Source organism: Moschus berezovskii, chromosome 3 (assembly GCF_049115385.1).
Source record: "Moschus berezovskii isolate FMDL1 chromosome 3, NW_MosBer_1.0, whole genome shotgun sequence".
In the NCBI taxonomy this organism is placed as follows: domain Eukaryota; kingdom Metazoa; phylum Chordata; class Mammalia; order Artiodactyla; family Moschidae; genus Moschus; species Moschus berezovskii.
The window spans coordinates 86393999-86416605 of NC_142462.1; the positions used below are offsets into that span (position 1 = coordinate 86393999).

A 22607-nucleotide genomic window follows, 5' to 3' on the forward strand; every position below is an offset into this window, starting at 1 on the left:
TGTTTTTAAAGTGCAGCCAAGGCAGTTTTAAGCGGCAGGATGAAAAGGAATGGTGTCACCGCATATTGGGGACGACGCATATCTGTTTCTGCTTTGCTTGTCTGGTTCAATTACAGAAAATTACAGGATTGTGTTCATAAGCAGGGAAGAAAGCAGGAGAACAGCGTGGGCCTGAAGGGCGGGGTGGCTAAGCTCAAAGAGGTGGGACCGAGAATCTGGAATTCGCACTTCGAGTCCCTACAGAGGTCCTCTTGTGACCATGCTAGACAAGAGACCTGTTATTACACTTGGCAGCAGGCTGGCAAAAGGCAGGAGAGGAAATGGACTCAGTCAACAGAGGAGGAAGACAGGCTTTCAGGAAGTGGGCAGAGGTCACTCAGAAGGCCAGGCAGGGGAAGCAAGCTCTAATGGACAAAGGACAACGTGCCGGCCCAATCAGAAGGGGCAGGGAGGGCACCACGGGGAGAAGAAGGCACAGGGCCTGAGCCTGGGTCCTCCCAGGCAGGGCTGACACCACATGATGACTGTGGGTGGGGTCCTCTGAGGGTTCAGCAGCTCTCAATTGTTTGTCTAAAACACTAACAAGGACAATGTGGCTTTGACTCTGTATTTTAGATGTAATTAAAAATTAGACGTCACAATCTGACTTATCCCCAACATGGCCAAGACCTTAATGAGTGGAGGTTTTGCATGCTGACAGACCAAGCCTGGCTGAAGGTTCCTAAAAGGGTCATGTAGTGAGCTGCACTTGACAAGGTGTTTAATACTGAAGTGCAGAGGCTGGGCTGGAGAAAACAATAGGGAAGAGATAGCTGTCCAGGAAAGGACCACACCAAAGGATAGGGAGACAAGAGTACAAAGGCAGATCCAGGGCCGATCAGGTACCTGGGCGCAGAGGCGCAGGGAGTGCCCGGGGGCTCTGCACCCCTGAACTGCTCGATTACTACAAACATAACTTTCGTAATTAGACATCTAGAAACAAAAGTCTTCTTTAAAAACAGGGATACAACAAAACTATAAATTATAAAGTCAAAAATGGAATACGGAGAATTACCTTGCTAATTTTGTTCAGTATGGTTAAGAAATCATTCCCTTGTTAAGAGTCACTCAGGTACATTTACGACAGAAACAATAATGGTTTGAGATTTGCCTTAATAAACACCAGTGGGGAGTATTTTACAAAACAAACCAACAAACAGAAAACTAAGTAGGGAAGGAACAGAGTTTTAAGGACTGGCAAACTGTAGAGAGCTACTGAAGCTGGGCACTGGGTCTCCTCGTGGGGGTCATTTTACACTCCTGACAATGTCAGAGTTGTGAGTTACATTTTATTTGGAGCAAAATGAGGACCATAGCCAGGGAGTCAGCATTTCATACAGCTCTGAGAAACTGCTTCAAGGAGGTTGGAGGGTGGTCAGTATATTTGTAATTTTGGTGAAGGGAGAATATGTATATGCAACCAAGCACTTATTTTTTGCAGAAGGCTGATCTAATCTTGTGAAGGTTACTGCCAGTCACAAGGAGCAGACGTCACTATGAAGGAATTCAGTGCTTTTCTAGATATGAGGAGATGAAAGAACTGGGTTCACAAAATCTTCCCTGGAAAATAATCTAACTACCTGAAGACCTGTCCTGCCAGTTTTTTCCAGTGCCTGCTTTCTGACCTCCTTCTTGAACTCCTTTCAAGCGGTGTTGAAGGTCAGCGGCTGCAGAGGCTCATAATTTGATCTTTGGAAAGGCAGACAGCAAGTGCGAATTTGCAGTTGACACTCCTACTACATGTTTGAAAAGGTCATAAAAAGTTTAAGAAATAACAGGAGAGCAGAGAGGCAGAGATGCTAAACATGTTTTGTTTCTGCTGAAAAAAGGCCAGTCCGAGCAGCTCCCCGTGAGCCCTCTGCAAATGGAGGGAAGAGCACAGCAACTTGAACCAGCTCTCAGGCAGGGAGCCTGATATCCCCTATCTGACGCAGAAACGAGAGATCAGAAAGATGATCAATCCAAATCTTAAAAGCTAATTTTCTTTATATCTCTCTATTTTTTTCTAACACAGATCAAAATAAAGCATTTTTAACAAAGTCAACAATTCCCAAGATCTTTTGTGTGTCATAGATGCCTTTGAAAATCTGAGCAATGCTCTGGAACGTCTCCATCAAAAAGTAAGCACACATCAGTTACTGGGCCTAATTCAATGTGGAGAGGTGATCAAGTCCACTTTGCTGGGAAGCCCGAGAAGGGGCACTGCCACTGTAAATGCCCACTGATTTACACCACCCTGTCCCTCTCCCTCTAGGATACGCTGAGTCCCCTGGAGAACGTGACAACAGAAATCAGCAGATAAAATCTGGCCCAAAGATGCCAAACTGCACATATTCTCTTATTAAACTACAAAGTCCTTTTTGGAGATCCCTTACCCACACCCCGGCAGAGTCTCAAAGAGGTGCTTGCTTTGACCTGCAGAGCCCAAGGAACCAGCCCCCATTCTAGATTCCTCCTCAGAAGGCTGCGTCAGTTTTGTCAGCAGTCCCCTCACTGTGCTGTCCTCTCTCTCAGGACAGATGGACTCCGTGGCCATTACACCCAGCCTGAGAGCCCCCAAGGGGGGGCTTCCCAATCATCGCATGCTACCTTTCTTGATGCTATGTGATAAAAACACTTTTCAAGGATTGGTAGCGGAAAAAAAAAGAATTAGTGGGAGCAAAGAGCATGTTTAGGGTGGTGAAAATACGCTGTATGGTATATTATAATGGTGACACATGTCGTTACGTATTTGTTCAACACCACAAATGCATACCACTAAGAGTGAACCCTAACGCAGACCATAGGCTTTGGGTGATGACATGTCGGTACAGGTTCATCAATTATAACAAACGTCGTTAAGTCTGGTGGGGAATGCTGATGGTGTGGGAGGCTGCATGTATAGGGGCAAGGAGTATATGACAAATCTCTGTACCTACCCCTCAATTTTGCTGTAAACCTAAAACTTCTCTAAAGAGTAAACATTAAAAAAATTTTTTTAAATAACAATAATGATATTAATACAAATACTAATAATGGTGACAGTCACTGTGATGGTTTCAGCTCCACTTTTCAGAGCTCTACACCACACAGTGGTGTGCTTCTTCACTGCAACCCATTCCCGTGACACAGGGGATCCATACACAGACACTCCCAAGCCTAGATCCATATTATCTCTTAAGAGCTCATTCCAGTGCTATTCCCCCCTAAGCCAAATAGAACTTAAGAAAACTTGTTTGGTTCTACAAAGAGGTTATAGCTGAGAAAAGGAAGGTGAGGGACAGCCTGGACATGAGGCGAAAGTCTGATTCCAAAACCTCTGGGCTAAGTTTATTTGAAAGAGAACCTTGCAGCAACTGTCCTCAGAAACTGCTAATATCTGACATCCCTGGCAGGATTAGTTTTATAGGGCACTTCTTTCTGGGTGGCTTCCCCGGTGGCTCAGAGGTTAAAGCATCTGCCTTCAATGAGGGAGACCCGGGTTCGATCCCTGGGGTGGGAAGATCCCTGGAGAAGGAAATGGTAAACCACTCCAGTACTCTTGCCTGGAGAATCCCACGGACAGAGGAGCCTGGTAGGCTACAGTCCACAGGGTTGCAAAGAGTCGGACACGACTGAGTGACTTCACTTCACTTCATTTCTTTCTGGGTAGGCCACTTGTCTACCGTCTTGGGAGACACACCCCAGATCTCCTCCCATAAGAAACCAGATCTCACCTTGCTCATGGAGCAATGCAGCTTCCATGTTGCCATGAAAACAGGGAAGGGAAAGACCTGGCTAGATGTCCTCCTTTGCCGGGCAAGGAGGTTCAGACCAAGAGGTGGCATTCCTGATAAAACAGGGCTGGGGGCTCCCGCAGTCACACAAACATATCCAATCCTAAATGTCACTAACACTTCACGGTAAAGGGTAACGATTATACTAGAAGGCCTGACAGAAGCAGGCTGCTTTCTGAAGACAAGTCCCGAAAATGCACAAGGAAGGAAGAGGCCAGATCAACAGAGATAGCAGCCAGCCTCTGATGGGCACTTCCTCTGAGTAGACCCTGAGCACCTCACATGTACTGTCTCCTCAGATCTTCCCACACCCTGCAAATGGGCCACAAGGAGCTGAGCAGCTTGGGGACCCACCCTCCAGTGCCTGCACTGGGCCAACTGCCTGACCCGAAAGCCAAGAAACAGTTATCATAACTCATAAATATCACTGGCCAAAATGCTCTGAAGAAGTTCTGCCACCAAGCATGCTCTGCATCAAGTAAACACATGAAGGGAGAGGTTCTAAGGAACAGCCTCATACGTCAACACAGAGAAATTAGAAGGAAGCCTTCACAGAATTTACTTTTAAACACAGGAAAGGGACATAAACGTGCTGATCTACAATGTCATTTGTAGAGAAATCGCATGAGATGTCACATCAGGTGTTCCGAGGACAGTGGGATGGATGAGCTTCCTGAAGGTCCTTCCTTCCGTGCACTTCCGCTGTCCTGCAGCAGCCTCGGTGATGTCCTGGGAGTGGTGCAAGTGCTCTGTCACCTCCATGGGGGTTTAACATGTTGGCTGTTCCAGGGAGCAAGGCCTTGAGCGTGCCGCACATGGAGAGAGGGAAATGCCCCTCCAGAGAAGGTGGTTCCTGTTGGGCCTGGGCTGACAGTCGAGTTGGGCTGATGCAAAGAACTCGAGTCGGTGGGGCTTCTGGCCGCCTGCCTAACTTCCTTCTTGAGGGTCCTTAGAACACATGCACTTACCTGAACGGCCAGCCACCACCAGTCAAGACTCCAAACATGAAGACACCTGCTCCTTTGAGCCTTACCTTGTGTACACTTTTGGGGTTTTCCAACCAAGCATAGTACATCTCCTCCACATAGTTCGAACTAGTCCCGCTGAGGAAAGGCTCTGCAGCAACGGGGGCAGTATAGCACCGTATCTGCCCAAACGTCCTAGCTGCTGCTGGTCTGTTTTGTGAAAATGTCTTCACAGTCTGGGAAGCCGTTAATGGCCTCAACTTAGCAGCACAAGTCCTTAAGTGAAACATTCTTGTCCTGAAGTCTCTCACGACTGTCTGCACCAAAAAAAAGAAAGAGAAGTTAGAAAGCTCATTTTAGCAGACAAGACTACTAGGGGAAAAACCTCTCAGACTCTGGCTGGAGGAGAAAGAGTCTGTAAATGCATGTGTGGCTGCGTGTTCTGCTTCAGAGAGCATGGCAGAGCATTAAGTAGTCAATTGGATCAACCTTCTACATACAGGGCCTGCACTCGATATGGGGAGGCAAGAGCACAGTTGCAGAGATCATGGTTTTCACTTGCAAGTTTTGATATAGTTTGAGGGCTATGATCTATCATGATAGGGGCGCTTCCCTGATGGCTTGGCAGTAAAGAACCTGTCTGCAATGTAGGAGATGCAGGTTTGATCCCGGAGACAGGAAGATTCCCCTGGAGTAGGAAATGGCAATCCCATGGACAGAGGAGACTGGTAGATCCCTACTGTCCATGGGGGTCTCAAAGAATTAAGACACAACTGAGCACATGTAAGCTTATACGGTGTATAAAACAACTATATGAAAAGACAATAAGGATGAATTAAGGATTAGGTTAGTATTAATTGCAAAAGGAGAAATACTTCCTAATCTATCCGGAGATTACCGAGCCCTGCTGGACTCTTGGTATTCTGGAGGACACAGAGACACTGGGAAAATATTTTGCTCACCCTCAGATAATTTATCTTTGAGCAGAAGAAAAAATATATTAAAAATAATTACAGCTAAAGCACTGAGTACTTGAGAGGCACAGAAAATACCAACAAAACTCCCTGGGAGAACTCACTTCTCCTAAGTGCTCCTTTCCAGCAGCCAGGAAAGTTTGGGGAAGGGCACAGATGGATAGGGAGGACTTCGCTCTGAAGAGGAGGGGAAGGCAGGGATTCTACATGTAAGAATCAGTAGGAAGAAAGATGAGAGAGATGACAAAGTTTGAAGAACACAGGGGAGGAGCAAGAACTGTCTTGGCCGGCAGGAGGAATGGACTTGCTGGACAGCCAAGGGTCCGGATGTAATGTTTCCTAAAACTGGAGCCAGGAGAGGGCCAACAAGGGAGGCAGGGGGCTCTGCAAGACAAAGGCATGGACAGCAATGACCACAGAAGAGTCTACCTACCTCGCACCACTCTACAGTCAGTAGCTTGACCTGTTAGGACTCTTCTGAACCCACCAACTCCCTCGAGGCAGGTGTCAGCTCTTCTGCTTTATAGGTCACCTTTCTGAGTTTGTTTACATTTTCCCCAGGGTTCAATGGACCTTGAGTTTGATGGTTGTAATTTTACTAATTCTAATATATAACTCTAACTACACTATCCACTTTACAAAAGCAGCTGATGTACCCACTAGACCATGAAAGAGTTTAGACTGTCTGGGTTGGGAAGATCCCCTGGAGGAGGGCACAGAACTCACTCCAGTATTCTTCCTGGAGAATCCCCATGGGCAGAGGAGCCTGGCGGGGCTACAGTCCACAGGGTCGCACAGAGTTGGACATGAATGAAGTGACTAAGCAGCTGCAGAGGAGGGTCGTGAACCACTTCCAATCATGTGTAAGCATTCAGATGCCTCTGGAAGGGGGCAAGGACACTGTGCTGCTTCTCTTCCCGTAAAAATCCCAGCTGCCCAGTGGTTTCTTCCAGTCATAGCAAGAGAGGCTGGGGAAGGGGAGGGGAGCCACTGGGCAGAAGTGAGGCTCACCATAGCCCTCTGCCCTGGGAAGTGGTGACTGATGGTCTAACAAATGGTTGGCCTTAAAGCAAGTGTCCTGGCTGTAAAGTGGGAATCACACCCCACCTCCACTCCTGCCTGAGGGGAATCCAAGCTCTGAGACAGACTGAGAATTACCCAAAAATAAATGTTACATAAACTATCCTCTACACCATTTGTAAGAACCCCTTCCCTTGACCCAAATATGATCAGGATATGCATAAAGGACAGTGGCCTGCTTGGCTGCTTGGAAAACACAGGTCAGCAAAAGCAGAATTTAAAAGCTAAACAACAAACAAAAACTTGCCCCTTAAAAATTAAATGCAATCTTTAGGATGTTAACTCCTTTTTTTAAAAAAACCTTAAGTAACTTCAGTAGATCTCCCTACTGCCAACTCTATTCCAATTTTCTCAGCTATTAAGTTTAAGGCAGACAAAAAGCTATCAAAGACACTGATGGCAAAAATACTATTACCATTGCTTTCCATGTTAATTAAAAAAAAAACTCAGGCCAACACTCATCTTCTTTCTCCGATGTCATTATTATCTAGGCAGCTTGATACTCTGAGCTGGAGCTTCCTCCTAGAACACAGCAGTATCATCACCCCCACTAACAGTCATTATTCAGTAGCTGCAATACCCAATTAACAGGCACCACACTGACAAGAACAAAACTGTTCATTTCATCTCTTCTTCCTAAAGCAGTCCTTCCAATATGATACAGTAAACAAACCACGTTACCGAGTTATCTAAAGTCATAAAATCTGACAAACAGCTCAGTGCTGCCCAGTACAATTACTAACAATCTTCAAACTTCCCTTAAGATGACTCATATGAGTCATAGGAAAACTTTGCCTTCAGCAGACAGCTCAACATCCCCCTGCCTCCACCCCAGGATGACCAGGAACAGCTGTTCCCTATCCGCAATCTGAGAGACCCACAGAGCAGACATCAGGTATACATTTCAGATTCTGGAAGGTTCAGATTCCATCCTTCCAATTCCAAAGTCAACATTAAGAATAGTGCATTTCTGGTAGGAATGCTGAACCATTCAAACGCTTTCATGAAAGCTTTGGGTTGTCAAAAAAGCCCAACTGTTCTGACTTGTGGTTGAGAACAATATTTCTATTTGATAGGGGTGCCAAATATTCTTAGTGGGTGGGGAAAGAACAGTCTTTTTAACAGACGGTACCAGGGCAACTGGAGATCCATATGTGAAAAAATGAGTTTGGACCCCTGTCTTACACCGTACACCAAATTAACTCAAAATGGATCAAAGACCTAAATGCAAGAGCTGACCCTGTAAAACTCTTAGAAGGTGTCTAACTTCCAAAATGGAGTAACTCTTCAGAACCTTGAGTCAAACAATGTGTCTTAGGACACCAACAGTACAAACAACAACAACAAATTGGACTTCAGCAAAATAAAAACTTCAGTGCTTCAAAGTGAAAGCTGCTCAGTAGTGTACAACTCTTTGTGACCTCATGGACTATACAGTCCATGGAATTCTCCAGGCCAAAATAGTGGAGTGGGTAGCCTTTTCCTTCTCCAGGGGATATTCCCAACCCAGGGATCGAACACAGGTCTCCTGCATTGCAGGCGGATTCTCTACCAGCTGAGCCAGAAGGGAAGCACCCAGTGCTTCAAAGGACACCATCAAAAAAGGCAGTCTAAAAAAGAATATATGCAAATTATACAGCTAATAAGGTACATCCATGCAGAATATAAAGAACTCATGACTCAAAAACGTAAATATAACTCTACAGTGAAAAGTAACCCAATCAAAAAAACTGCCAGTGGATACAAATAGACATCTTTCCAAAGAAGACACACAAACGATCAGTAAGAATGTTAAAACATACCCACCATCATTAGTCGTAAGGCAAAAAAATTTGCAAATTAAAATCACAACAAAATAGGACTTCAGGCCCACTAGACTGGATATAATCAATACAAGCAAGTGTTGGAGAGAACACGAAGAATTAGAAACCTCATACAATCCAGGTGGGAGTGTAAACTGGTGCAGCCACTTTAGAAAACAGTTTCTCAAAAAGTTAAACATAGAATTACCATGTGGCTCAGAAACTCCACTCCTAGGTATACAACCAAGAAAAACAAAAACATATGTCCACACAAGCCCTTGTACACAGATGTTCACTGCAGCATTATTCATACTAGCCAAAAAGTGGAAAAACTCAGAATGTGATAGAGCCATACTATGTAATAGAACTAAGCAATAAAAAGGAATGAAATACCAATACATTCTGCAATATAGATGACCTTTGAATATAGTAAGTGAAAACAGTCATTCACACAAAAAAACCACAATATTGTATGACTTCATGTATATGAAATGTTCAGAACAAGCAAATCGATACAGACATAAAGCCCAGGGTTGGGGGCAGTAAGGATCAGACAGGACTACTAATGGCTATGGGCTTTTTGCATTGACAGGCAGATCTTTTACCACTGAGCCACCAGAGAAGCCCAGGTATGGGTTTTTTGGGGGAAGGGGAGATGAAAATATTCTAAAGCTAGATTATGCTGATGCTTCAGGACCTTCTGGAATACTGTAAGACATTAAACTGTACAGTTTAAATAGGTGAATTATATGGTATATGAATTATACCTCAAAACCTAGATAGTATATTAAAAAGCAGAGACATTACTTTGCCAACAAAGGTCCGTCTAGTCAAGGCTATGGTTTTTCCAATGGTCATGTATGGATGTGAGAGTTGGACTGTGAAGAAGGCTGATCACAGAAGAATTGATGCTTTTGAACTGTGGTGCTGGAGAAGACTCCTGAGAGTCCCTTGGACTGCAAGGAGATCCAACCAGTCCATTCTAAAGGAGATCAATCCTGGGTATTCATTAGAAGGACTGATGCTAAAGCTAAAGCTCCAATACTTTGGCCACCTCATGCGACGAGTTGAATCACTGGAAAAGACTCTAATGCTGGGAAGGATTGGGGGCGGGAGGAGAAGGGGACAACAGAGAATGAGATGGCTGGATGGCATCACCGACTCGATGGACATGAGTTTGAGTGAACTCCGGGAGTTGGTGATGGACAGGGAGGCCTGGCATGCTGTGATTCATGGGGTCACAAACAGTCGGACACGACTGAGCGACTGGACTGAACTGAACGTTGTTTGTTTTTTTTTATCTTTGTCAACAAATATGCCCAATCCTAAACTTCACTGATTCTTTTTTTGGCTACACAGAACAGCATGGGAGATCCTAGTTCCCCGACCAGGGATTGAACCTGTGACCCTCTTCACCTCCACGCAATAGAAGTGTGGAGCCCCAACTGCTGGACCGCCAGGCAAACCCCTCGATAAAGTTGTTTTTAAAAAGTCTAAGAAGAAACACGAATCTATCAATATCAATGAAGTACACAAAGTGACACTCTTTGTAACCATTAATTTCAAGACGAAAGCATATAAATCTATACATTTGAGAAAAATAACATTAAAAAAGCAAAAACTAAAGCAAAATTTGTTTTTAAGGGTTAAGTGCTCTGCCCTTAGGAAAATAAAACAGAACTTTATCTGTGCCTAAACATTCCCCAGTCAGGCAGCACACACTTTACCCAAGGTCACCTCCCCATTCACAGGATGGGGAGATAAACTGACTCCTGACGTACCGTCATGCTGGCTAGGCAGAGGAGTAATTAGAGGTAAAAACAGCTTGGACAGTTTCTCAGGACATGAGTCTTTGAGGGAAAAGCACATGCATAGTTAAATGGTTGTTACCACTGTATGTTGCCTGAGAACAATTTTAAAATAACAACTTACCTTGAAAGGTGCTTTTTTTGGGGGGGCGTTTCAGACTCAAGTCTCATGACAAGTCAAGAAAACAATGCTTGCTACACACCCATGGCTGTTACTCCATTATTCTAGTTTGAGTTGTTTTCATGAGGTACAGAGAGAGCACAAATACCAATTCTCTCTTACTGGCTGAGAACCTAAGGAGAATTAAACACACCTGTGATGCCTCATCAACCATAAACTGAGAGAGGGAGGTAGTGCAGGTTACTCTTAAACTGCAAAGGTATTTTGCCATCATTAGATGAATGTGGTGGCTGAGCCTGCAGGGCAAACAAGGAGAATGAGCCTTAAATGTGTCACCTAATCTACGGTCAGTTTCCTCTGCTATAAAGTGAAGGGAACAATCACTCCTGCTTTCTCAATGTCTTTTGTAACTATGATACAAAAACAAAAGAATTTTACACACTTTAAAAACTTTTATGACTAAAGGACAATTTACCAGAAAAACAAAAAACCAACAAACCAGCGAAATAAACAAACATAAAACAAGAAAAGCAACCCCACAGCTAATGCTATCTCTTAAAAAAGCTGAAGTTTTCAAGGTAAACCTAAACAGAAGTAAACTTGGAGTGGGTAACTGACCAGACTGTCAGGAAGGACTTCCACCTCTGAACCAGGAACCCTAAACAAGCTTCAGTGCACAGGTCTGAAGACTGATCTGTCCTTCCCCAGACTGACACTGTCACCAGAGGTGCCCTAACTGTGGTGGGGCATGGTATGGGTAAGTTGGCATTTTTTAAAGGTGTTGGTTAAAGTACAAATCATTAAAATTTTATGAAAAGAACAGTTGTATTTATTAAAAACTTAAAAAGTATATACAGAACTTCTGCTTCCCACTACATGCAGTGAAAAATAAGAGATGTTTCATTAAAAAAAAAAAACAAAAAACATGACTCTGAAAGGCGGAGAGACAGACTGGGAAGGGACCTTGGGGCCCAGAAGACTCAGAATTGAGTTATTCTTTTCTTTTTGCCTAATATATATTCCAGGCTAGGTGCTGAAGAAGTTGGCAACCCAGAAACACCAACTACTGTAGACTCAAAAAAAGCTGCAACATAAGTCTGCCCTCAGGCCAGAGGACTGAGAATGGGGCAGTCTAGCAGGACAGAATATCTTTAGACAATAACCACTCTACTGCAACCAACCCCACAGAAAACATGGTGGCCCGCTCCCACTCCACCTGGTAGTATCAGAGATCAGCGACTTTCATCCCCACCAGTGACAATGACCCCCTCCCCCCAACATTAGTAGAGGCCAGGAGGGAGCCTGGATTTTACTGTCCAGCCGCACAAGGCAGGGTGGAATCTCCCTTCCCAGGCAGGGTGGAATCACAAAGGTCTAACTGAGAAATTACACCCACACAGCAGTGACAAGGAATCCCTACCCACAGATATCAAGGAGGCCAGGTGAGGAGCCTCCACCTCCACCCAGTAATAACCAGGCAGCACCTCCTATCCCCCCAGCAGTGTCAGAAGCCTGGTCTGATGTGCTCACCAACACACATCAGAATTGTGTGCAAAGCTGTAGAAGAGCCAGCATCAATATGCTTTTACAAGCAACTATGAAACAAATGAAAATAGCCTCAGTAAAGAAAGAGAAGATACAGAGATGAACCAAATGGGAACTTCAGAACTGAAAATTATAATAACTAGCATAAAGAACTTGATAAGTTAAACTAAAGAAAGAAGAAACAATGAACACAAACAAACATGAACAAAAGGAATTTCCCATTCTGAACAAGAGGAAATAGACTGGGGGAAAAAAACCAGCGCCTCAGGGACATGTGGGACTATAATAAAAGACCTCATGCTGCATATAAATGTCATCAGACTCTCAGGAGGAGCAGAAAGGGGAAGGTGCTGAAAATGTATTAAAAAAAAATAATGGCTGAAAACTTTCCAAATTTAGCAGAAGACATAAACTTACAGATTCAAGAAGCTGAGAGAACCCCAACAAAATAAACCCAAAGAAATACATTTCACGATACATCATAAGCTTTTGAAAACTACAAACAACTGAAACAGTTTATTTCTCACCAAAAACCATGGAGGCTAAGAGAAGGTGGCACAAAACTTTTCAAGTGCCGAAAGAAAATAACTGCTAATCCAGAGTCCTATATCCAGCAAAAATATCCTTCAGGAAAAAGGGGAAATAAAGATCCCAGATGAAGAAAAACTAAAAAAATTTGCTTGCAGAAGATTTATCTTAAATGAATGACTAAATGAAATCCTGTAAACAGAAAGTAAATGGTAAAAGGGAAACTTGTAATATCATGAAGAAAGAACAAAAACAAAATACAGGTAAAAATAATTTCCTTTCCTCTCAAATCGTGTAAATGATGTGTGATGGATGAAGCAAAAATTACAACACATCTGATGTGGTTCTAATGCTGTGTCTGTAGAGGAATTCGTTCGTTCCGTTCGTTCCGTCGCTCAGTCGTGTCCGACTCTTTGCGACCCCGTGGACTGTAGCCTACCAGGCTTCTCCGTCCATGGGATTCTCCAGGCAAGAATACTGGAGTGGGTTACCGTTTCCTTCTCCAGGGGATCTTCCCGACCCAGGGATCGAACCCGGGTCTCCCTCATTGGAGGCAGACGCTTTAACCTCTGAGCCACCAGGGAAGCCCGTAGAGGAATTACTTAAGACAATTTTAAGTGGAGTAGGATAAAGTGATGTAAAGAGAGATATGGTTTCCATATTTCACTCAAAACAATAAAATGATGACACTAGTAGACTGTGATAAATTATGTACATACAATGCAATACCTAAAAATCCACTAAAAAAGCTACACAGATATACTAAAAAACACTACATATAATTAAAAGTGGAATTTTAAAACGTGCTCAAGTTAAAAAAAAAAAAGAATGTGTTCGAGTAACCCACAAGGGGGCAAAAAAAAGAAAGCAGAGGAACAAAAAAGAAAATAAAGAATAAAATAGCAGACATAACTCCTAACATATCAATTATTACACTAAATGTAAATGATCTAAATACACCAGTTAGAGATAGGCAGAATGGATAAAACAACAGGATCCGATAATATAAGAAATTTCAAATGTAACAATACAGGAAGGTTGGAAGTGAAAGGATGAAAAATTATGTATCATACAAACATTAAGCAAACAAAAGCAGGAGTTTATTTCGTCATCCAATAATAATACTACTATCAGGCAAAATAGACATCACAACAAAGAAAATTACCAGAGATACTAATGACAAAAGATTAATCTACCAAGAAAATATAGCAATCTTAAATATGTATGTACCAAACAACATAACTGCAAAATATGTGAATAAACTAATAAAAGTGAGTGGAGAAAAAAAACAAATTTAAGTTATAGTTGTAAACTTCAACTCCTCCTTCAACAAGAGACAGAAAAGCTAGATACGAGGTCAGCAAGGAAACCAAGAAACTCAAAAGTACAAGCTACTACAACATATCCAGTTTTAAATAGCCATTCAAGAAATTTCATGTGTAATTTAAAAGTTGCTGAGAAAGTAGACTCCAGGAAATTTCCTGGCATTCCAGTGGTTAGGACTCTTTACTTCCACTGCTGGGGCCATGGGTTCAATCCCTGGTTGGAAACTTATATCCACACGTGGCAATGCCAAAAACAAAACAAACAAAAAACAATGCAATCTCCCATACTGACAGGCTCGAAGAGAAAAACTGCATGCTCATATCAATAGATGCAGATAAGGCACTTGACAAAATTTAACCACCATGATAAAAACTCTCAGAAAACTAGGAATAAAAGGGAACTTTAACTTGATACTAAGACTCCACAAAAGCCTACGGCTAATACATACTACTTAATGGTGAAAGAGTTACTGCATCTTTTTAAAACTGGGAGCAATGTAAGGATGTCTACTTCCATCCCTATTATTCAACATACTTCTGAGAGCTGTAGCCAGTGCAATAAGCCAAAAAAAGGAACTAAAAGGAATACAGATCAGAGAGTAAGAAATAAAACTACTACTATTTGCAGATCACATAATCGATTATCTATGTACAAAACTTTAAGGAACCTACAAAAACATTTATAGAATAAGTGAATTTGCAGGATCATAGGATACAAGACAGATATATAAAAACCAACTGTATCTCTATAAACTATCAATGGACACATGAAAAAGAATTTTTAAAAACGAAAGAGTATAAGTGTAACAAAACATGTACAAGGCTTGTATGCTAAAATCTACAAAATACTAATCAACAAAATAAAAAAACCTAAATAAATGAGAGACATACCTTGTTCATGGACTGGAAGATTATCTCCAAATTGTTACACAACTCTAGCACAATTCCTATCAAAATCTCAGTAAGAATTTCTGTAGATAGAGGTAAGATTACTCTAAAATTTATAGGTGAAGGCAAAGGAATTAGATTTAGCTGAAACAATAGTAGTGGGAAGAACCAATTTACTTATTTCAAAATTTATTATGTAGCTTCAATAATCATATAGTATAGTACTGATGGTGAGACAGACAAAAAGACTGATGAAACACAACAGAGAACTCTAAAACAGACCCGCACAAGCACAACCAACTGATATTTGGCAAAAATGTAAAAGCAGTTCAATGGAGGAAGAACAGTCTTCTCAACAAATGCTGCTAGTTGGATATCTATAGTGGAAGGAAAAAGAAAAAAAAAGAAAGAATAAAAGGAAAAGTAAAGAAAGAAATCACTCAAGCTAGAATTCACACCTTATATAGAAATCAACTTGAAGTGGATTATAAATTTAAATGTATAACACAAAACTATAACACTTATAGAGAAATACGTAAGAGAGACAAGAGCGAGGTAGAGTCTTTAACTTGCTACTACAAACACAACCCAGAAAAGGCGAAGTTCATAAACAGGACTTGACCAAAATTAAAACTTTTTGCTCTTCAAAAGACCCCATTAAGAAGATGAAAAGACAAGCTACAGACAGGAGAAAATATCTGCAAACCACATATCCAACAAAGGACTAGAATGCTTAAGAAATCGCAAAATGAAACATTCAAAACTGCAAATGATCCAATTACAAAATGGGCAAAAGATATGAATTAGGTGTTTCACTAAAGAGGCAAATAAACACTTCCAGTATCACTAGCCATCAAGGTAATGCAAATTAAAACCACAGTCACTACGTATCTATTACAATGGCTAAAATTTTTTAAATGGTATTAAATGCTACCAAGAATATGGAGTAAGTGGGTCACAAACACATTACTGGTGGGAATGTAAAAGAAAAGACTGTAATAGAATGTAATAGAAAAGTCTGTCTACTTTAGAAAAAACTAAACATGAAACTACCCTATGACCTAGTGATTACACTCCTGGGAATTTTTCTCAGAGAAATGAAAACTTCTGTTCACATAAAAACCTGTATATATACCCCATGCTGCTGCTGCTAAGTCGCTTCAGTCGTGTCCGACTCTGTGTGACCCCATAGACGGCAGCCCACCAGGCTCCCCCGTCCCTGGGATTCTCCAGGCAAGAACACTGGAGTGGGTTGCCATTTCCTTCTCCAATGCATGAAAGTGAAAGTGAAGTCGCTCAGTCGTGTCCGACTCTTAGTGACCCCGTGGATTGCAGCCTATCAGGCTCCGCCATCCATGGGATTTTCCAGGCAAGAGTACTGGAGTGGGGTGCCATTACCTTCTCCATACATACCCCATATAAGAGTGCTATGTGGGGCTGTTCAACACAAACATAATAATGTACTTTTATGAATGAGAGTTGACATGTCAAATACATCCTCTAGAAAAATAACTGGTGTAATATTAAGACTTGTTTTCTAAAGTTGATACTGTGGGTTATTTTTGTGAACAGTCTGATGTTTGGGACCTTTTTTTCCTCAAAATAAAAAAGTCCTTATTAAACCAGGAATTTGAAGGAAAAAGAAACCCCCAAAACCTGTATATAAATGTTTATAACTGCTTAACAGTCAAAGAATGGAAACCATCCAGATGTCCTTCAATGACTGGAGACTTAAATCAACTGTGGTACACCAATAGTCTGGTACATCAATAGCATCAAAAGCATAAAAATGAACAAAACTACAGATATAGGCAACAACCTGCATGCATTTTCAGAGAATTACGCTTAGTGAAAACAGCCAACCCTAAAAGGTTACATACTGTACGATTCTCCTTGTGTAACATTCCTGACATGTCAAAATTATAGAAATGGAAAACAGATTAGTGGTTGCCAGAAGCTGAGGAACTGCAGGCAGGATGAAAGTGGGTACAGCCATAAGATAACAGGAGGGACCCTTGGCATGATGGAAAGGTTCTCTATCTTGACTGTTAATCAAAGTCAATACCTGGTTGTGATATAGTACTGAAGTTTTTGTAAAAATGTTATTTGAGAAAATGGGTAAAGGGACACTGGGATCTCTCTGTACTATTTGTTATAATTGCATATAATAGACTTGCATGTACAATTTCTCAAAATTACAAAATTCAAGAATAAATTTCTCAATAATTGTACAATTATTCCAAAATAAAACTATATAAAAATTTTAAAGAAGGCAGTACAGTACTTTTCTCAAATGGGGCAGTGAGGAGTAAGACTAATTAAAAGCAGATCTGATATACATAGATATATATGCAAGGTACACATATAGCATGGTAAATATTGCACTTTTAATAAAGTGTGTGTTCAGATTTAAATAAAATCAACAGAAATTAATGTATTTCTGAAATTAAAGTTAGTCTTTAAAAGGAACTAAATTTTGGTGATGGCTGCATACTATGAATACCCTACAAACTAGTGAATTGTATACTTGAAAGAGTGAACAGTATGGTACATGAATTATATCTCAATAAAGCTGTTAAAGGGAAAGAAAAAGTACTTGAAATGTGGAAAATGCTCTTCAAAACTTTATCAGGATACTCTAATCTTTCTTCAACTTTCTAAAATCAGCTAATTTGCAAAGCTAGAATAGTATTATACATTTTCAAACCGTGAGGGTCTTGCACAAAAAAACGGCAGTTTGACTGTTGCACCTCTTGTCGCAGCGCAAACAAGACTTCCAGGCCATTTATCCTAAAGTTGCTCAGAGCAGTAAACCTGGGAGTCAGCCTCTAGTCCCTGCTTCAAAGTACAGGGAAAACAAAGCAGAGAAATCCCAGGACAAAACAGAGTTCACACCTCAGGTCTGAGTCATCTCTCCTCTGTTACAGGTGAAGGGCAGAGAGAGCAAGTTCTTGTCGATACTCAATGTCTCGCCACCAGTTTTCGACTAAGCTTCGGTACACCACTTACACTGACATCAGGTAGCTTTGCGAAAGGGAAAAGGTACGCTAGTGCGTTCCTCGAGGAAACGCGCTTCATCTCAACATGAACTACCGTATCCCTGGAAGAAAAAGGCGTATTGACTACAGTAGTGTACTGCAAGCTAGTCTACCCATTAAGGGTGTTGCCCCCAAAGAGTTCACAGGGAGGATGGGTACTGTGGGTACTAAGCATGGAGGGATCCTGAGTATATGGGCACTGAGCACGCATGCAGCAGAGTAACCCATCAGGGAATGGAAACGATGAGTGCTGAGTACAGTAAAGGTACTGAGGACAGTGGAGGTACTAAGTGCTGGAGGGTAATTCACTCAAGGGTTCACCCCAGAAGAGCGCAGGGAGGATGGCTATGGAGGTACTGAATACACAGGATACTGTGGGGTAATCCGCTCCTCAAGGGCGTCACCCCAAGGAACACAGGAAGGATTAGTACTAAGGGCACTGAAGTCAGAGGGGTACTGCAGAGTAATCTGTTCCTCAAGGGGTCGTCCCAGGGGCGAAGGGTCAGTCCGGACAGAAGCCGACCAGTGTCTTCGCGCTCTGGGAAAAACGAATGCCCACAATTCACAGCCGGTTCGTCAAGGGCGCGCCACCCTTCCAGCCGTTCAGGCGGGGAGAGGACACAGCCTGACGACTCCCACGTGACGCATCCTCGACCTTGGGGGTCACCCTGGCCGCTGCGCCCGTTCCCTCACATCCGCCGCGCAGCCCACCCCCCTGCCCATTACAGCCAATGGCTTGCCGCTCCGCGCCCCGCGCGACCTCTGCGCACGCCCGCACCCGCCAATCTCCGCCCGCCAGGAGGCGCCCCCCGCACCATTGGCTGCCACATCCGTCTGTCAGGCCCCGTCCCACCCACCTCCCCCAGTCAGCCCCGCTCCAGCCAGCTCCACTCCCTGTCACCGGGGTGGCGGCGACAACGAGGGAGCGGCGGCCTTGCCCCATGCCAACACCCTCGCCACCTGCCTGACCGGCGCGGAGTCTCCCAAATCCGGCTGGACCCGGCCGCCGCACAAGCCTACCTGCCTCCGGCTCAGCTCCACCCGAATAAGGCGCCGACACCCCACTCCGGGGCACCAAACTCTCGGCCCCGCCTCAGCGTGTGGCGTCAGCACGCCGCCCCGCCTTGAGACGAGAGGGGCCGCCCCTACCTCGTGAGCGGAGTCTTGACGTCACAGAGTCGCGCCCACATCTCCTGTGGCGCGGGCTTGGGGCAATAGTGTTAGCTTAGAGGTTGTGGCTTGCTTTTGGCACGTCCGGTCCTGACCGGCTTGCGTGACAGTTCTGAAAGGAGGTCTGCTTGTTGCTAAGTACTGTCACCTGCAGTAGGCTGTCAGGAGTCCTTTGATGGAGAACTGACCTGGTATGTGATGTCAGAAACAAACCTTGGTCGGCAGTGCGCGCTCGAGGCGCCGCAGGCAGTTACCCGCGGAGTAAGAACCAGGAAGTCCTAACCCAGACACTGCTGTTGCTGCTGCTAAGTCGCTTCAGTCGTGTCCGACTCTGTGCGACCCCATAGACGGCTCGCGGGAGCCTTCACTTGGTGCATGGATAGTTTATTATGTCATTTCATCGACTACCAAGTGGTCATCCGCTTTTAGAGGTTATTTTACTTACTGCTGAGAAAGGGGGGAAAAAAGCACTTTTACTAGGACACCTCAATCGTCGATACAGCACTATTTTCAAAATGTGGAGTACAAAAAATCTCAGTTTTGTTGACATATGGTAAGTTGTAAGCAATCACATACTGAGAAAGTCCTTTCAGTTCTTCAGTCTTTATTAGCAAGGGAAAAGCTTCATTTAATGCTAAAGTGTCTTTAATTCCACTTTTTCTTCTTTCCCTTTTCTACCAAGATAAGACTTAGGCTCACAACTTTCGGTGGGCAATAATATACGTAGAAGTTACTTGGTCTTCCTGATTTGTGGCTGGTTATCTTTGAGATACATGGCAAGTAATAGGTTTTCTGATTTACTGTAATGCTAAAATTTTTCTTTTGTAATAAAAATGTCCATTTTAAGACTATATTAACTAGATACTAGTATGGGAAGGTGGCATCCAAATGACCAACAGTAGGGAAAGGCTGTTCCACACTCTCTTGAATTCTTCCTCCGTGTTTATCCCCCACAACTTGAAGGCAAGGACTGTGTCATGTGGCATAGCCGGGGATACTAGGGTGACAAAGGGCAGACATCTGGTCATAGGGGTTTGACCTTGAAAGCCCCATAGAGGACATAAGTGTCTGAATCTGGGCCGAAATTCAGACAGAATTTGCCACCTGCTGGCAAGTGTGATACAGACTTGTAGCAAAATTTAAGTGAAGTGAGTGAAAGTCACTCAGTCATGTCTGACCCTCTGGGACCCCATGGACTGTACAATCCATGGAATTCTCCAGGCCAGAATACTGGAGTGGGTAGCCTTTCCCTTCTCCAGGGGATCTTCCCAACCCAGGGATCAAACCCAAGTCTCCCACATTGCAAGCCAATTCTTTACCAGCTGAGCCATCAGGGAAGCCCACATTTCTAAAAGGGAAAGGCAAAGTAGAGGTGTTTTTTTGTTTGTTTGTTTGTTTGTTTTTTAAGTAGGAAATAAGGGGCTTCCCTGCGGCTCATTAGTAAAGAATGAGCTTATTGCTCCTGCAATGCAGGAGCCTCCCGTTCTATCTATCCCTGGGTCAGGAAGATCCGCTGGAGGAGGAAATGGTAACCCACTTTGGTATTCTTGCCTGAAAAATCCCATAGACAGAGAAGCCTGGTGGGCTGCATTCCAAAGGGTTGCAAAGAGATGGATACAACTGAGTGAGTGAACACACACACACACACACGTAAGTGCTTGTGAGAACAAAGTTAGGCTGATAAGTTTTCTGAGGATTTGCAGACTAGGAGAAAGTGAAGGAACCAAGGAACAAACCAGTATTTTTTTTTTCTTTCTCTTTTTATTGTGGTAAAATATAAGAAAAAATTTGTCCTTTTAAAGTACAGTTTAGTGGCATTAATCACTTTACAATGTTGTGCAACCATAACCAATATCTATTTTACCATTCCAAAGAGAAATTCACAGGAAGCTCAGCTTGGTGCTCTGTGATATGGCCTAGATGGGTGGGATGTGGGTGGGGAGTGGGGGGAAGTCCAAGAGGGAGGGGATATATGTATGCATACAGCTGATTCATTTCATTGTATGGCAGAAACTAACACAACATTGTAAAGAAATTATGCTCCAATTAAAAAATAATAATAATAAAAGAAATTCTGTAACCATTTAGCAATAACTTCTCACCCCCCTCCCTTCTTCCTTCTCACTGAGTAACCTCTATTATACTTTGTCTCTATAAACTTGATGACTCCGTCTACCTCATATACAGTATCATATGAGGTACTGTATGTATCTCATGCAGATAGTATTTGTTCTTTTATGTCTTGCTTATTTCACTTAGCATGTTTTCAATGTTCATCCATACTATAGCATGGATCAAAATTTCTTTCCCTTTCATGGCTGAGTAATATTCTGTTTTATGGATATACTGCGCCTTGTCTATCCATTCATCAGTTGATGGACTTTTGGTTTGTTTTTACATTTCTGCTTTTGTGAATAGTGCTGCTGTTACTGAACTAAACTTGGGTCTATTTGCCTGACTGGCAGCAAGACCAATCTACTGACACCAGGTTGTGGTGAAAGAAAATACAGTTTTTATTGCAAGGCCAAGCAGGGAAAAAAGGCAGCTTGTGCTCAAAAGATCAGAACTCCTCAATGGCTTTCAGGAAAGGTTTTGTTTCTTTTTTAAATTTTTATTCTTTATTTTTGGCTGTACTATGTGGCTTGCAGGATCTTAGTTCCCTGACTAGGGATTGAACCCATGACCCCGGTAATTAAAGTACAGAGTTCTAATCACTGGACTGCCAGAGAACTCCCAGGGGAGTGTTTTGGAAAGGCAACATTAGGAGAGAGGGTCACAGGGTGCCTGGAGGACATTCTTCTGATTGGTTGGTGGTGAAGTAACTAGGTGCTATTTCAGGAGTCAACAACATCAGCCTTCTGGTTCCAGCTGGCCTGGACTCTTATGTGCCTGTGGTTCAGTATGCAGTTAATGTCCTCCACCTAGTGGGGTTTTTGGTATCTGCAAAACAACTCAAGGATATGGTTCAGAATACTATCTACAACTCTTGAGGAGGAACTATAAAGGTCCTTGACTTTGTTTTATGGCTAAATTATTATTAATTTGTCTTGACTGTTTTCCTTTGTTTTTGCCTTTTCTCACTTCTCTGATTAAATTTGCTCTTTGGAGCTTAGGGTAAGCCTAGGGGCTAAAGCTTTTCTACAAACAAGAGACAGGGGAGGGCTTCCCTGGTGGCTCAGTGGTGAAGAATCCACCTGCCAATGCAAAAGACATGGGTTAGATTCCTGGTCCAGGAAGATCCCACATGCCTGTGTGCAGCTAATAACCCACATGCCTATGGGCACATGGGAGCAACTAAACCCATGTGCCACAACTACTGAACCATGTGCTCTAGAGCCTGTGAGCCACAACTACTGAGCCCTCACGCTACAACTACCTGAAGCCTGCATGCCCTAGAGCCCATGCTCCTAACAAAGGAAGCCACTGCAATGAGAAATCCATGTACCACAACTATAGAAAAACCTGCTTACCACAACTAGAGAAAAGCCTGAACAACAATGAAGACCCAGCACAGCCAAAATTAAATAAATAAAATTAAAATAATAAAAAAAGAGACGGGGATACTGGAG

The 22607-nt window shown here is 43.0% G+C and overlaps 1 protein-coding gene across 5 annotated transcripts in view; it reads right to left on the minus strand.

Moving 5' to 3' along the window:
* The window catches only part of OGDH (oxoglutarate dehydrogenase), a 67933-nt gene extending 48942 nt beyond the window's left edge, over positions 1–18991 (minus strand). For 4 of the 5 annotated variants that reach the window (XM_088834622.1, XM_055421095.2, XM_088834623.1 and 1 more), the window contains exons 1-2: positions 18889–18991; positions 4828–5076 (exon numbers count right to left, since the gene is read on the minus strand). In XM_088834622.1, coding sequence (XP_088690748.1) covers positions 4828–5049 — 222 coding nt within the window. In that variant the 5' untranslated portion in view covers positions 5050–5076; positions 18889–18991. Of the gene's footprint in view, positions 1–4827; positions 5077–10547; positions 10718–18888 lie in introns of all 5 variants that reach the window. The other variant, XM_055421096.2, reaches the window with a different exon arrangement.
* Between the last annotated feature and the right edge of the window lie 3616 nt (positions 18992–22607).